General features: G+C 43.9%; 4 protein-coding genes across 7 annotated transcripts; 3 read left to right on the top strand and 1 right to left on the bottom strand.

Annotated features, from left to right (window-relative positions):
- The first annotated feature begins 236 nt into the window (after positions 1–236).
- On the top strand, positions 237–1,375 carry LOC108031792 (general transcription factor IIF subunit 2). Its single transcript, XM_017105508.3, has 2 exons — positions 237–843; positions 902–1,375. Exons 1-2 carry the CDS (start codon positions 307–309, stop codon positions 1,196–1,198), a joined length of 834 nt encoding a protein of 277 aa, XP_016960997.1. The 5' UTR covers positions 237–306; the 3' UTR covers positions 1,199–1,375.
- LOC108031790 (uncharacterized) lies at positions 1,249–7,212 on the bottom strand. 4 transcript variants are annotated; one of them, XM_044090941.2, is made up of 10 exons: positions 6,832–7,212; positions 6,406–6,587; positions 5,991–6,193; positions 4,266–5,323; positions 3,846–4,102; positions 3,641–3,782; positions 2,895–3,574; positions 2,646–2,840; positions 2,332–2,583; positions 1,249–2,062 (listed from the first exon to the last, which is right to left on the bottom strand). In XM_044090941.2, exons 1-10 carry the CDS (start codon positions 6,857–6,859, stop codon positions 2,000–2,002), a joined length of 3,060 nt encoding a protein of 1,019 aa, XP_043946876.1. In that variant the 5' UTR covers positions 6,860–7,212; the 3' UTR covers positions 1,249–1,999. The 4 variants fall into 4 exon arrangements, with proteins under 4 accessions (XP_043946876.1, XP_043946877.1, XP_016960992.1 ...); XM_044090942.2 differs by having other exon boundaries at positions 2,416–2,583; XM_017105503.3 differs by having other exon boundaries at positions 1,249–2,583.
- Positions 7,213–7,908: 696 nt separating this feature from the next.
- On the top strand, positions 7,909–9,123 carry LOC108031127 (mediator of RNA polymerase II transcription subunit 7). The gene is made up of 2 exons (XM_017104341.3): positions 7,909–8,312; positions 8,663–9,123. Exons 1-2 carry the CDS (start codon positions 7,977–7,979, stop codon positions 8,993–8,995), a joined length of 669 nt encoding a protein of 222 aa, XP_016959830.1. The 5' UTR covers positions 7,909–7,976; the 3' UTR covers positions 8,996–9,123.
- A 781-nt stretch (positions 9,124–9,904) lies between these two features.
- On the top strand, positions 9,905–13,149 carry LOC108032215 (synaptic vesicle glycoprotein 2C). The gene is made up of 9 exons (XM_017106075.3): positions 9,905–10,167; positions 10,616–11,051; positions 11,114–11,292; positions 11,349–11,530; positions 11,608–11,994; positions 12,270–12,387; positions 12,445–12,604; positions 12,664–12,791; positions 12,858–13,149. Exons 1-9 carry the CDS (start codon positions 10,122–10,124, stop codon positions 12,911–12,913), a joined length of 1,692 nt encoding a protein of 563 aa, XP_016961564.1. The 5' UTR covers positions 9,905–10,121; the 3' UTR covers positions 12,914–13,149.
- Positions 13,150–13,706: the final 557 nt, after the last annotated feature.

Raw genomic sequence — 13,706 nt, 5'->3', positions numbered from 1 at the left:
CTCCTTCACTGCGTTGCAAACTTCTGACTAAAATCAATATAGCCTCTACAAGGGCATAAAAACTGAAGTTGATCGATCTAGCACTTATCAGAATGTCACGTAGATGGCGATGGAACTATATCTGGCGCCATCTATGTTTGAACTTGGTAACCGAGTGAAACTATCGATAGTCGATTTTTTCAGCGTGACCGCTTTAAATAATTGTTGGTATATTTTGAATAAATAAAAATGGTATTAATAAGTGTATTTCCTTGAGGCTGATAGTTTGGTTAACTTAATTTCACCTTTTATTTTAATTCAAACAAAATGTCGAAGGACGAGAAGGACAAAACTCAGATCATTGACAAGGACCTGGACCTGTCCAACGCCGGACGCGGCGTGTGGCTGGTCAAGGTGCCCAAGTACATAGCCCAGAAGTGGGAGAAGGCCCCCACGAACATGGACGTGGGCAAGCTGCGGATCAACAAGACGCCGGGCCAGAAGGCACAGGTGTCGCTCTCTCTCACGCCCGCGGTACTGGCCCTCGATCCCGACGAGAAGATACCCACGGAGCACGTCCTGGACGTGTCGCAGGTCACCAAGCAGACGCTCGGCGTATTCTCGCACATGGCTCCGTCCGATGGCAAGGAGAACTCCACAACTCCGGCCGCGCAACCGGACAACGAGAAGCTGTACATGGAGGGCAGAATAGTGCAGAAGCTGGAGTGCCGGCCCATAGCAGACAATTGCTACATGAAGCTCAAGCTGGAGTCCATTCGCAAGGCATCGGAGCCTCAGCGCCGGGTGCAGCCCATCGACAAGATCGTCCAGAACTTCAAGCCCGTCAAGGATCATGCACACAATGTAAGTTCAAGAGTAAACCATTTGCTAGCTCCTTTTACCCACCTTTCTATGCCCGCAGATTGAGTACCGGGAGCGCAAGAAGGCGGAGGGCAAGAAGGCGCGAGACGACAAGAATGCCGTGATGGACATGCTCTTCCACGCCTTCGAGAAGCACCAGTACTATAACATCAAGGACCTGGTCAAGATCACCAACCAGCCCATCAGCTACCTGAAGGAGATTCTCAAGGATGTCTGCGATTACAACATGAAGAATCCGCACAAGAACATGTGGGAGCTCAAGAAGGAGTATCGGCACTACAAGACTGAGGAGAAAAAGGAGGAGGAGCACAAATCGGGCAGCAGCGATTCGGAATAGCACTAGCATTAGCACACTCTTCGGATTACCCTCATTAAAACATATTTAAGTGATTTGCATGATTTCGTTTTATTCCTTAAGAACTACTCGTACAACTATGAAAAAACATTATTTCTTACACTGATTGTAAATAGACATTTGTTTGTCCTCTGGAAATACATACATATATACACTATATTTAGGCGACATCCTGCACATCTATTATCCGACTTTTCCTTACGTCCGAAGAAACTAATAATATACTTTTGTACAGTAAGAGATCAGGTACTTGTTGATAGTACTATCTGCTCATGTAGATTTCCAAAACACTTACTGCGTCAAAAGGCCATTTTTCAAAATGCAATCAAACGGTGGATGAAAATTAAATTTGTAAGAATTCATTAAAGAAGTAAAACTATAATTAAAAAAATCAAAGATAAAGAAATTGAAATAAAAAGAAATATAAATGAATAAAAATGTTTGGATTTCAAAAGAAAAAAGTATTAAACCGAAAAAATGATAAAAGAAACTAAAAAGCGGCATCAACTCATTTGTGCTTGGAGAAATCGAGCTTAGATAATACTGGCTTACTATTCTACGAAAATATTGCGTAAGTTGGGCTTAAAGCAAAGTGAACTGTCTATTGCAAGTCTGCCTAGGAAGCTAAAACTAAATTTTGTACAAATATTATTCCCTACTCTAAACACATATTGCGTCAAGATCTTAAATCAAAGGATACTATTGCAAGCCCGTTAAAAGCAGGCAGCCGAAACCTACACTTCAACGTAATTAATGAATAATAATCCTATATCTGGCAAGGTCTTAGATTAAGCGCAGCCTCTTGATCTTGTTGTACTGCTGCGTAAAGTGCATTGTTCGCTGGGCCTGAAAATAATATAATATAAAGATTTACATACATAATTCGAATAGGGGGGCACACAAACTAAATACTAAAACTGGACGCGATGAATCTACACAGAAGCTTGGATATCTAACTAATCAATACATTTAGGACGGGCACAAGACTACTACTAATTCAACCGGGGTGCCGATGCCAATGAAGAGCCCATCGAAGATATCCCCGAGTCGGCATCGGAGGGAGTCGGCCTCATCTTTGGGATGGGCTGGATCAAACGCACAGTTTTTGCAAACACCTCGGGGGAAGCCATGTCCGTGGACTTCCGTTTGGTTTTCACAGGCACCGGTTTGCTCGGCCCGGCCTTCATACTGCTATTCACCGTCTTTTGCGCCGATTTACTCTTGGCTGCACTCATGTTGCCCACGTCATCCTCGGGATGGATTTCCATTCGCAGCGTACTCTTCAGCTTCATGTGAAACTGAGACATTTCGATGGGCTTACTTTTATCGCGACTTCCAAAATGCAAGGACACGTTCCCGTGGTTCGTCTGGAAAAAGGTGTGTTATTATTATTGAAAATGTTTATTTTCGCTTCAATCCATTTACTAACCAGTACTAGTGAGGCCAGCATGTAGCGACACATGGTACTAGGATCCTTGTCAGCCATGACGTCAGCTAACGTGGCTGTTCCATTGCCCGCCTTGCAAACCTCCAAGATCTCAGTGCCCAGGTCTTTGATGTTAAAATTCTGCCGTTCATGAGCTGCCTCCAACGCGGGGGCCAATCTTCTATGCCAGTCTCGAATCTACAAGGTTAATGTTAGTATTTTCTTTGATTATTTTGTACCCAGAATACTTACCATAGAGCTGGAATCAGGGATATAGGAGTTATCATTTTCCAAGGGCGATTCGGATCTTATTGAATCATCGCAGTCCTCGATACCCGCATCCTGTACCCCATCATCATCTTGAGCTGGGATATTAGCAGGCAAGTCCTTCGGTGTTGCTGTGTCATCTAAGGTTGTTTCGTCTAGCTGCGTGGCGATCTCCAATGTTGAATTTTCAAGTTGACCGGTATCTAAAACTCCGCTGTCCATTGCATTTGGCTCAGCGGTGGTGTCCAGCTCAGAACTTATATCAGCTCCGAATCCACTTTCCATTCCCGAGTTCGCTGTAGTCTCTAATCCGCTCTCCATTCCCGAGTTAGCTGTAGCCTCCAATGCGCTTTCCGTTCCGGAGTTTTCAGTCACATCCAGTTTCGAGGAATCCGCACTTGGGTTCACCGTTGTGGGTTCAGTAGTGCCGTTTAGCTCAGAGAATATTGACTCTCCCAAATCGCTCTCCATTCTAATGTTTACGGTCCCATCTAGTGCTTCGGCCATAGTTTCGTTGATTGCCTTATTCGCCTGGTTTTCAGTGGGGTCTTCCACCTCAACTTTAACTTCTCCGATGGTAGAGACAGCGCCTGAACCAGCTCGCATGTCCTCAACATCCAGACCGGAGTCAAATGTGGGTCGACGTTGACGAAAGCCCAGGAAATCTATAATATATATATATGACAATTAATAATACCAAGTGAAATGGAAGCGCCAGGCCAGTGACTTACTAAACTCCTCGTCAAACTCTAAGCTATCGGGAGACTCGGGCGTTCTTTCCTTTGTTTGGAGAGTTCCTTTTTCTGTCCGCAAATTCAGAGCTCTGCTAGCGGTTGGAGGCTTTGGTTGGGCTTCTCGCCTGGCAGGAAGACGCTGCAAATATTTCGTATTTATTAGCTTTGCTCTGATACAAAATAAGTTATATTTGACACTCACCGCCTGCTTGAACAAGTCAAACTCTGACGGAAGTTTAAAGAAGCATTTGCGGCGCAGGGCCTTGTGAGAAAGCCTCATAAAATTCAACTGAATGGGGTAGCAGACCTCCCTGGGAACATTCACTGCCACATCTTCACCCATCTCCATAATGTCAACTGTCTTGGCTTCCACGTCTTCCGATCGGATTACTAGCTCCGTCAGATGGCGGTGATCTTCTACATCTGAAAGAACAACACCTTCATCGTCAAAAGACTGGCCTGCCGTGACAAATGCAATGAACGAATGCAAGTGCGGGATCAAGTGCCAAAATAGGAAAACAAAAAGAAACAATAACGTGAGTATTTTCAAAACAAAAACGTAAGATTAAAAAAACACTTATCCTTAGTACGCTTGGCAGGCATTGTTTTGCCATTGGTTTACCTGTATGCACGTGGGAGGAAACGGAAACCTCTTCCATACCGATCCCGGAATCGATTTGCGACATCAACAGCTCCTCGAGAGATTCGTCCTTAGGCGGTGGCAGGTCCAGTCCCGTGGTGTCGAAGACACTAGACTCGTTGGTGGCCAACGTGCTGCTCAGCGGTGGATCCTCCACTTTGCTAACACTTAAGGAGTTATCCACCTGGCTGACACTTAGCGAAGAGTCCTGCACTTGACTTTCGCTTAGAGCGGAGTCAACTTGGCTAGCGCCTAACGTGGAATTCTCCACCTGGCTGGTGTCCATCGTGGCATTGATGGTGCTGTCCTCCTGACTGGTGTTCATTGATTCTCCCAGTCCCGAATCCACTGATATCTGGTTCTGCAATCCATCGCCTGTGGTCAGATTGTTCTCCTCCGTCATCGGTAAATCGATGTCCATTTCTTCAGCAGGTGCAATATCCTCGGTATCCATGGGCTCACATTCCTCCAGTCGCACTTTTTTCGCCTGCTCCGTTTCCGAAGTGCCAGGCAGTGATCGTTTCCCCGATTCGTCCATTCTTCTTCTCGTCCTCACGGTGGCTCCATAGCGTGCGGCCAGCATTTGATTTTCCAGCGCAATGTACTCGTCCAGGTAGTCCTTCGTGGTCATGTGCTCGTTCAGTATCTCAGCGGTGTTGACTTGATTCGTATGCACATATTCCTTGATCAGATTTAACCGCTCGAAGGGAATGTCCGGCAGCAGCGTGTTATATCGATGCTCCACATGATACGTAAACATTTTGTACTGCTTCTTCTCGTCCTGGTCGTAGGGATTGTGGGGATCCACAATGGGCGCGTGTCTCCACAGGTTGGGCGGCGTGTGATCCTGATAAAGGTACTCTATCGTCCGATTCCGCGTGCACTTCACAAAGCCCATCTGGTTGAATCGCTTCTCGTCTGACATCGTCTTGAACTTCCGCGGTTCCACGGTGAGCAAATAGGGATCCACTTCCTTCTTGGTCAGCTTCTTGGCGCGGCGTTTGCGTGGCTCCTCCGGCTTGGGGGAATTGTTTTCCGCTCTGTAAATGTAAAAAGAACAAAAATCAGTATGCCTCCAAAAGCAGATTAGAAAGAATTTAATCCTCCTTAAGTATAAATGTGGTCTAAACATATTTTTATAATTTTCAATGTTTCACTTTATTTTCATCAAATAAATCGAATTACTTATAAAGCCAAATATGATAGGATTTCGATTATTTGGGTCAAGTGAGCTCCTTATATTTTGTGTTGTGCTGATAATTAAAAATGCCTTTTAGAGGCTGATTACTTTGCATGATGTCAACTTTATTATTATAATGCGTATGATCAAAACTTTGTAAAACTGTTTGCTGGTAGTGGTGGCTGAAGTTTAATTTTATGAATGATCTAATGCCCATTTTCGCCTCTCTCTTCGGTTGGCTCACTCCCCAATTTTTTGCACACTCCCTTGTTTGTTTAAGAGATCCCAAAAACGTGTTTGGGCATTCATTGACATGTGGTCAAACGGGAAGTGGAGCCGGCTTCACTGAACTGATATTAACGTAAACAAAGCCGAAGATGGGGGCGGAGCGGAAAGCTCGATAAGCGGTATTCGGTGCTCGGGAGTGATAAGAGACCGCGCCTGGACAGACATGATGGCGACCATCGCGGAGCACATGGCCTTATCTTCCTTTTTGTCACATTTCTCCTCTTCTGACTCCAACTCACCCGTCGCTGCCGCTGGGCGGCTCCTTCTGCGGCTCCGAGGTGAGCAGGGCCTCGATCTGGTGCTCCACCACCTGGTACATGTACTCCACGCGGTCCCCGTAGATCTTGCCGCAGAATTGGAGGGCGCTTCCCGCCGCCACAATGGCCGATCGCCGGGAGACATGGTTGCTTCCTAGGCAGTGGCGCAGTAGCTCCTCAATGTACTGGAAAAGATGATTGAATGTGAATTTATTACAAAAATAACACTATTCTTTTACATTTTATGGGGCATGTTAATATTATGGTTTTATTTAAGATGTACCTCAGTAGATCTGTGTTAAATATATATAATTTTGATCAAGCTCCACTGTACTAGAAAGCGGTTTCACTACTTTTTCCCAGATAGGCAACCCAACTTTTTGGACATAATACTCACATATGCCAGTGATATCCGCAGGTCCGTGGAGTAGTCCGTGTTCTTGGAGAGCTCCTCGAGCAGGAGGATCAGCGAGCCGAGGTCCAGCTGCTCGTCGTAGGCGAGGATGCACTTGGCCACCTGGGTGCCAGGTCGGTTCCGGGCGATGTCCAAGATCTGTTTCCGTGCTTCGCTGAAGGAGGCTTCACACATGGCGGGCGGGGGGTATGGAAAACAGAGTTTGGTTAGGCAAAAACAACACACCCAACCGCGGTTTCGCTTTTTTGTTTATTTCGGCCTGCCCCACACTCGCAGAGGCACTCGCACACAGAGGCACCAGCACGAGGCACACCGATACACTGAAAATAGCGCTGACTTAATCGATCGCAGATCGACGCCCGGGGCTCCGCAGACTCCGCTGGCGTTACTCAACCCCCGGGTGCTTACCCGCCGCTTCCGGGGATGGCCGCTCCATGGTTCACTGGTCGAAGCTACGAAAAGTGTCTCTCGGGATGGGGTTCGCACATTTTACAGGCATTCTGGGAGCACTCTGCCTGGCACAAACACTGCAGACACGCACACGAACAAAAAGTGCACACGAGGTGTGGGGGAAAACAAAATGGTGGAGCGGAGGCACGCCGCCGTGTCCTCAACGGTCCGACTGTGTGGTCTGTCCCCAACTTGGTCCTAGTCTCGCGTTTTCGGTTTCATTTCCTGGCGCGGATTTGGCGCGAATGGGTGCAGGAACAATTTCCTATTCACCCCAAAATATATGTATTTCTTATTTTGTTTTGCTCTCCCGACGAGTGGCGAATGAGAGAAGAGGCGCACGGAAAATGTTAAGGGGCAATGCTGTTAGCTTGTTAGCTGGCGTGGTCACCCTAATTATCGATAGCTTTGTCGATATATATCGGTCGGTATTTTCTGCACGGTGAACACAGAGTATTTTGTTAATTAAAGTAACTGCTATTTCAGTTGGATTATTTAATTAATTAGTTTTATTATTTGATCACTGTGTTATGTCACGATTCTCTTTATATCCAGGACATTTTCAGTTATGAGTTTTAAAGTTTATTTAATTCAATTTTTAATTCATATTTTATTAAATCCATCTGCCTACAAAATAATTCAACTGTTTTCCAATACTATGATCAATCACAGAATGGAATACCGGGCTCGCGACAGGAGCTTTATTTATATATTAAATAAATCTCTCATGAATTCGATTTTAAATATATTAATTACAGTTAATCATCAACAAGTAATTTTTTCGTGTTTTTTTTTTTTTTGTATACTTTTTAATGATATTTGATGTGAAGACCCAATGATAAATCATTTTTAATACTAATAGAGTGCATCACAAAAAAATTTCAGAGTTGTTGTTTGCTTTCCCTCAAGTTTATAGCAATTTTATAAAAGTCACTGTTTTTCTGATCGTGATTTTCGGTATTAAGGTTTTTAGTGGAGTTCCGAACCATCACCGGATTTTTTTCATCGATAGTGTCATCACCGTCGTGAGTGTTTGGCCAGCCTTAGAAGTTCCATCACTGCTTCAAAACAAATATTATTTTGCATTGCTTTGCCTTGTTTACATGGATATGTCGAACCAGGAGACCCAGGTGTCCAGCCTGCCGATGCCGCCGGAGCGGTACATCGCCAACTACACGGAGGAGAACATCCGCCGCAACCGGGCGCCCCGCCCACCGCCGCCGCCCTCGCAGCACGAAGTCTACAGCATGTTTGGCATCCAGTACAACAACGACGAGATGATCCGGAGTCTGGAGTCGCAGAACATCAAGCGCCTGATCCCCATCCACTTCGACCGGCGTAAGGAGCTCAAGAAGCTCAACCACTCGCTGCTGGTCAACTTCCTGGACCTCATCGACTTCCTCATCCTGAATCCCGACAGCCCGCGGCGCACGGAGAAGGTGAGGATTTATCCTATCAGAAGAAAGCGGGAATCCAATCAAGATAATCGTTTAATGAGTCGGAAACTCCTTGAAGGATCTACCTATTCCCATGCCTTATAAATGAATATATTTGTAACTATATGAAACAGAGTTGATGTGTGGTTAATGATCATATATCATTTTGTAACTTGGATTACACTCCTGCACAGTCAATTTTAAGAACTTTAAAAATGATTATATAAAATAGTTCGATTTAATGTAAGATTCGCCATGCTATCATGTTGTACAGTGTTCTACTATTCAAGGAACCCATTTGTGGCATTATAATATCTTAACTGATTAACAACAGAAATCCCTCACCATTTCAGATTGACGATCTGAGCCTGCTGTTCGTTAACATGCATCACCTCCTCAATGAGTTCCGACCCCATCAGGCGAGGGAAACCTTACGCGTCATGATGGAGATGCAGAAGCGACAGCGCGTGGAGACAGCCACACGTTTTCAAAAGCACCTGGAGCGGGTTCGCGAGATCGTGAACACAGCCTTCTCAGCCTTGCCAGTTCTGGGGGATGATGACGAGAGCGGCGGGGCAAAGATTAAGACGGAGGTGGATCCCCTGGAGGCGAATGCGGCGGCCAAGAACGATCCCAGCTATCAACACGATCGCATGCTGTGCAAGCTGGTGGACGCCATTGAGTAAGCCGCCATGGACTGGACATCGGCACTGGAGATTGTGTCAATCACTGTGAACGGCTTTGGAAAGAAGAGCTCCTCATATTTATAACTGCTTTTAGTGTAAGGAAATAAACCCAATTTGTGTAATGAGAATATTCCACCACTTATGAGTAATTCATTCACTTGGCTTAAATGTGTTTAGTCATCTTAGAGATAATTTTAACACAGATAAGATCATCCCTCTGACGTGTGGCTGAGATAAAAGAGACGTTTAAGCATCCAAAAATTTCACCATTGAAATGACGTAGTCAATTTGAAGTAATATATAATTGTAAACTCATAAAACAAATTGTAATTTCATAGAAAGACTTTTGATTAAAAGAAGGATGTTAGGTGGGAAAAATATTTTGTAGTATGCAGTGATGTTAGTCCTTTTTAGTGAAAAACGTGAACATCACACGTTTACTGACTTATAGTGGTTGGTACCTCATGGTATAATCGTGACTTCCAAAAATGTGTGCTCGTACAGTAGTACCTCCATTAATAGTTAAGCATATCATCATGTATAAACTCACTGATCGAAAAAAGTCTACCATATAAAAATACAAACATTTATGAAAATGGATTTTAAAGTTTCGCTTTAGAGGTCTTCTCCTCTAACTATTACATCTTATGTAATAAAATAATTTTTTTGTGACAAAAGGCTTTAAACTAAATTGACAATTGCATTTTTTTATATTTTTAATAGATATTTTGGATTATTTAAAATGTAAAACTCACTGTCTCCAGAGCAACGTGTTTTTTTCTGAATAAACATGGTTTTATAACTTTATTAGCTTCCTTAGATTGTAACGCACGCGATAAGACAGCTGAATCTTGAATCTTGACTTTTATTGAGGCAAACTCCGATAAAAGCAGGTGCCATCCTCTCTAGGAGATCACTTCTCGTGCAGCGTTGCAAGTGTCAGCTATTCTCGATGGAATTAAAATATACTGGAGACCCTTAACTCGGTGACTGTGAACTAAAATCTTCAAAGCATTGTGGTTGCGCTTTTTAATCAACAACTGCAGGCGCATCAATTGAACTGAACAATTAATTTCAAGAGCAAGCCAATTGTAAAAAGATATAGTGAGAAACAGTAATCGCTGAGATGTCGGAAAAGCCTGTTGAAAAAGTAGATCCTGAGAAAAGCAAAGGTAAAAGATACATGAAAAGCTAATAAAAAGTGGTTTCTAGTTTCAAAAATAAATACTTTTATAACGAAAACAAGTGCATAATCTAGAAATTTTTTAAAGACAAGCCATAAAAACTTAAAAAAAATTTTCAAATCAAATTGTTACATAATTTTGATAGCCAAATGTGTGCAATATATTTGGTTTTTTATTTCCATCTTTATAGTGTGGTGATTCTGTGTAATCTGTGTTTTTGTTAAACTGTATGCTAATAAATGACGTAATGGGTGTGGAAAAGTTTTGATAGGTGGTTTAAGTCGGACAACACGGTTATTTCGTAATAATATTATTCGTATTATACTCTTATAAAAGAAAACTTAAGTAAACTTTGGAAAAGATTAGAAACGGTGGTCCATAAAAAGTGATATATGTACTTAAATTTATAAAAACGTAACTATCTTTTTGTTTAAAGGGCTGGAAAATGAAAATGACGCGGATGGAAATTCAGATAGCACGGCGGAGGCGGCAGCCACGCCCACCGAGGAAGGTCCTGCCACCTTCGACAAGGCTATCGATGGCGCAGGCTTTGGCATCTTCAACCTGATGCTGCTCATCGTCTCCATTCCCGCCCAGAGTGCTGCCATCTTCGAGTCCAGCTCCATGTCCTACATCCTGCCCATTGCCGAGTGCGATCTGCACCTGACTCTTGAGAACAAGGGTGTACTTAATGCAGTGGCCTATGCGGGCATGACCATTTCGGCCGTAGCCTGGGGCTACCTGGCGGATACCAAGGGTCGCAAGAAGATCCTCTACTGGGGCTATCTCATAGATGCGGTGTGTGTTTTCGGCAGTGCACTGAGTCAGAACTTCATGATGCTGGTCGTTTTCAAGTTCATGGGAGGATTGGTGTAAGTAAATGCTTTTTTACGGATTATCAACTATTTTATTGTTAATTTATTTATATTTAAAGGGTAAATGGACCAGCTGCTGTGCTGTTTACTTATCTGACAGAAATGCATGGTCCTAAACACAGGTCCTCTATTCTGATGATCATTGGTATGGTGACTTCTACCGCCACGGTATCCCTGCCCCTCCTGGCCTGGGGTATTTTCCCCCGAGATTGGGACTTTGAGTTCTGGGGCTTGCAAAGTAAGTTTACAACCTTTCTTTAAACATACTTAATCTCTAAGGAAATGCTAATTTAGTCCACAGCTGGCAAATTTATCTGTTCGTACTGGGCATCCCGAGTTTGGTCAGTGGAATAATTTTCTGCTTCATGCCGGAGAGTCCCCGATTCTTGATGGCCCAGGGAAGGAACGAGGAAGCTCTGCAGGCTTTCAAGCAGATCTACCATGTCAACAGCCGCAAGCCCAAGGATAGCTACCCAGTAAGTAACTAGATCAAAGCTTACAATGGTTTTATAATTTATTAAGATGTAAATTATTATAATTATAATTTTTGCAGATTAAAGTCCTCATTCAGGAGGTACCCGATCGTAGAGCCGGTAATAACGAGGTCATCTACACCATCGAGGAGAAGGCCAAGGAGGTTCCCACAAAGAGACCATCGCGCACGCTGGCGGAGAGCCTTCGCTCTGGACTGGAGCAGATGAAGCCGCTGGTCAGGAAGCCCCTGCTGGGACTGTCCATCTGCTGCTACGTGATGCAGTTCGGCATCTTCCTGGGCATGAACACCATCCGGCTGTGGCTGCCCCAGCTCTTCGCCTCCATGGCGGAGTTCGAGGCCCTCCACGAGGGCGATGGTGTGGACGCCAGCATGTGCACCATCCTCGAGTTCAGCGTGAATCGCACGGCGGAGACCGTTCTGAATTACGCCGACGCGTGCTCCGTGGTAGGTATCAAATTAAACCTAGCTACGAGATTTAGATAAGCGATCTGAATCTGTAGGTTGGGCTTATCTACCAGCTCTCGTAATGCCTCGTCATCGTGATCGTGACGTGGCTATCTATGCACACAAAATAAAAGATTAGCCGAATCGGTCATAATTTAAAGGGCTGTATACCCTAACAGAGAGTTTTATAGTTTGATTTAACCTTTATTTATTAATAATAATGATCCAACTTGTTAACTATTTATTAATAATACTGATAACATTTTTCCTTAAAGCCCAAGGTAATATCAATGGACATGTACCTGAATAATATAATTGTGTCGGCCACTGGATTTGTGGGCTACTTCTTTGCCGGAGGAATAATCCGAGCTCTGGGTCCCAAGCGCATGATGAGTAAGTTTCTCATAAATTGTTATATTCTCCAAGATTTAACCCTCTTTTATTTTGCAGCCTATGGACTCTTTTTGTCGGGAACCTTTGGCCTACTGCTTTACTTCTCTGTGAGCAGTCTGATGACCCTCATCGTGTCGGCCACCTTCCTGACAATTACTGGAATCGCTGTCTCCTCTCTTCTGGGAGCTGTGGTGGCCCTCTTTCCCACCCAGTTAAGGTGAGTTATATGATCCTCCAAACTTATCTGAACTTAATCCAATACTTTTTGTAACCCAGAACCGTTGTGGTGGCCATTGCCATGATGTGCGGGCGATTTGGAGCTCTGACCGGAAACCTACTCTTCCCCGTGTTTGTTCAGATCGGCTGCTTGCCTCCATTTATAATGGTCTCCTCAGTGCTGATATGTGAGTTAGAGTCATCACCACCAATAAACAGCGCTTTGCTAATATTTACCTATATTCAAATTACAGTGGCAGGCGTTCTCTCAATACTTATACCCAATCCCGCAAAGGCAACGTTTTCTTAGAGGACTTATCCCTTTTCGTAATCCTGGCCTAAAGGTTTCCAGTGTGAGAATGAACCTTAAACGACTTTGGTTTCTTCCAAACCAGTTATCCACTAATTAAAACCAGATCTTGCGACATTAGCTTAGCTTTTGTTTAGTTGTACAAATTAGAGATAACGAATTATCTGGAGATAGACGCTGAACAACTATTTATATTTACCTTAAGTAATCAAATAAAATATACCTTTACTGCTGTACGAATTATATTGTTTCGAGAGCTCAGAACAAAGGGCGTGTATCCCAAAGGATTTTGTCTGGTGAGCAAGGACAAAAGTCGTCGGAAGACATGCAAATCTCATTAACACCAATTAACTGTAACCGGCTCAGGTGGGTGAGTGGGTGGTTCGATGGGTGGGCAGGCGGATTGGTTGGCTGGTTGGTGGGTGGGTGGTTCACTTGGCACTTGAGTGATCTGTTACGGATAACATCAACCATGATTTTCATCAGCCGCTGAGGGGTAAAGTGGGAATTAGTGCTGCCCGAATTGACTTATCTGGCAGCCTTTAATGGATGCGATTTATTAGATTGAGCGCTTGAGTGATTCCCGAACAAGGTGAGCTTTCACCCAAAGACCAATAAAGTCGAGTCACTTGAGAGCACGCAGATAATTTCAAAATGCGGTTGAAATGCCAGGAATTACTAATTAGAAGTGCCTCTTTTGTGTTGCTTGTTCAATGGAAAAAACCAGTTTTGTTAACCAATTTTCCTGGGAAAAGTGTATAAGCAATGATAATAATATGCTTAGCAGTATATT

This window comes from Drosophila biarmipes, chromosome 3R (assembly GCF_025231255.1).
Source record: "Drosophila biarmipes strain raj3 chromosome 3R, RU_DBia_V1.1, whole genome shotgun sequence".
NCBI lineage: Eukaryota > Metazoa > Arthropoda > Insecta > Diptera > Drosophilidae > Drosophila > Drosophila biarmipes.
Note: the sequence above shows the minus strand (reverse complement) of the source record. Positions and strands in the feature narration are given on the sequence as shown.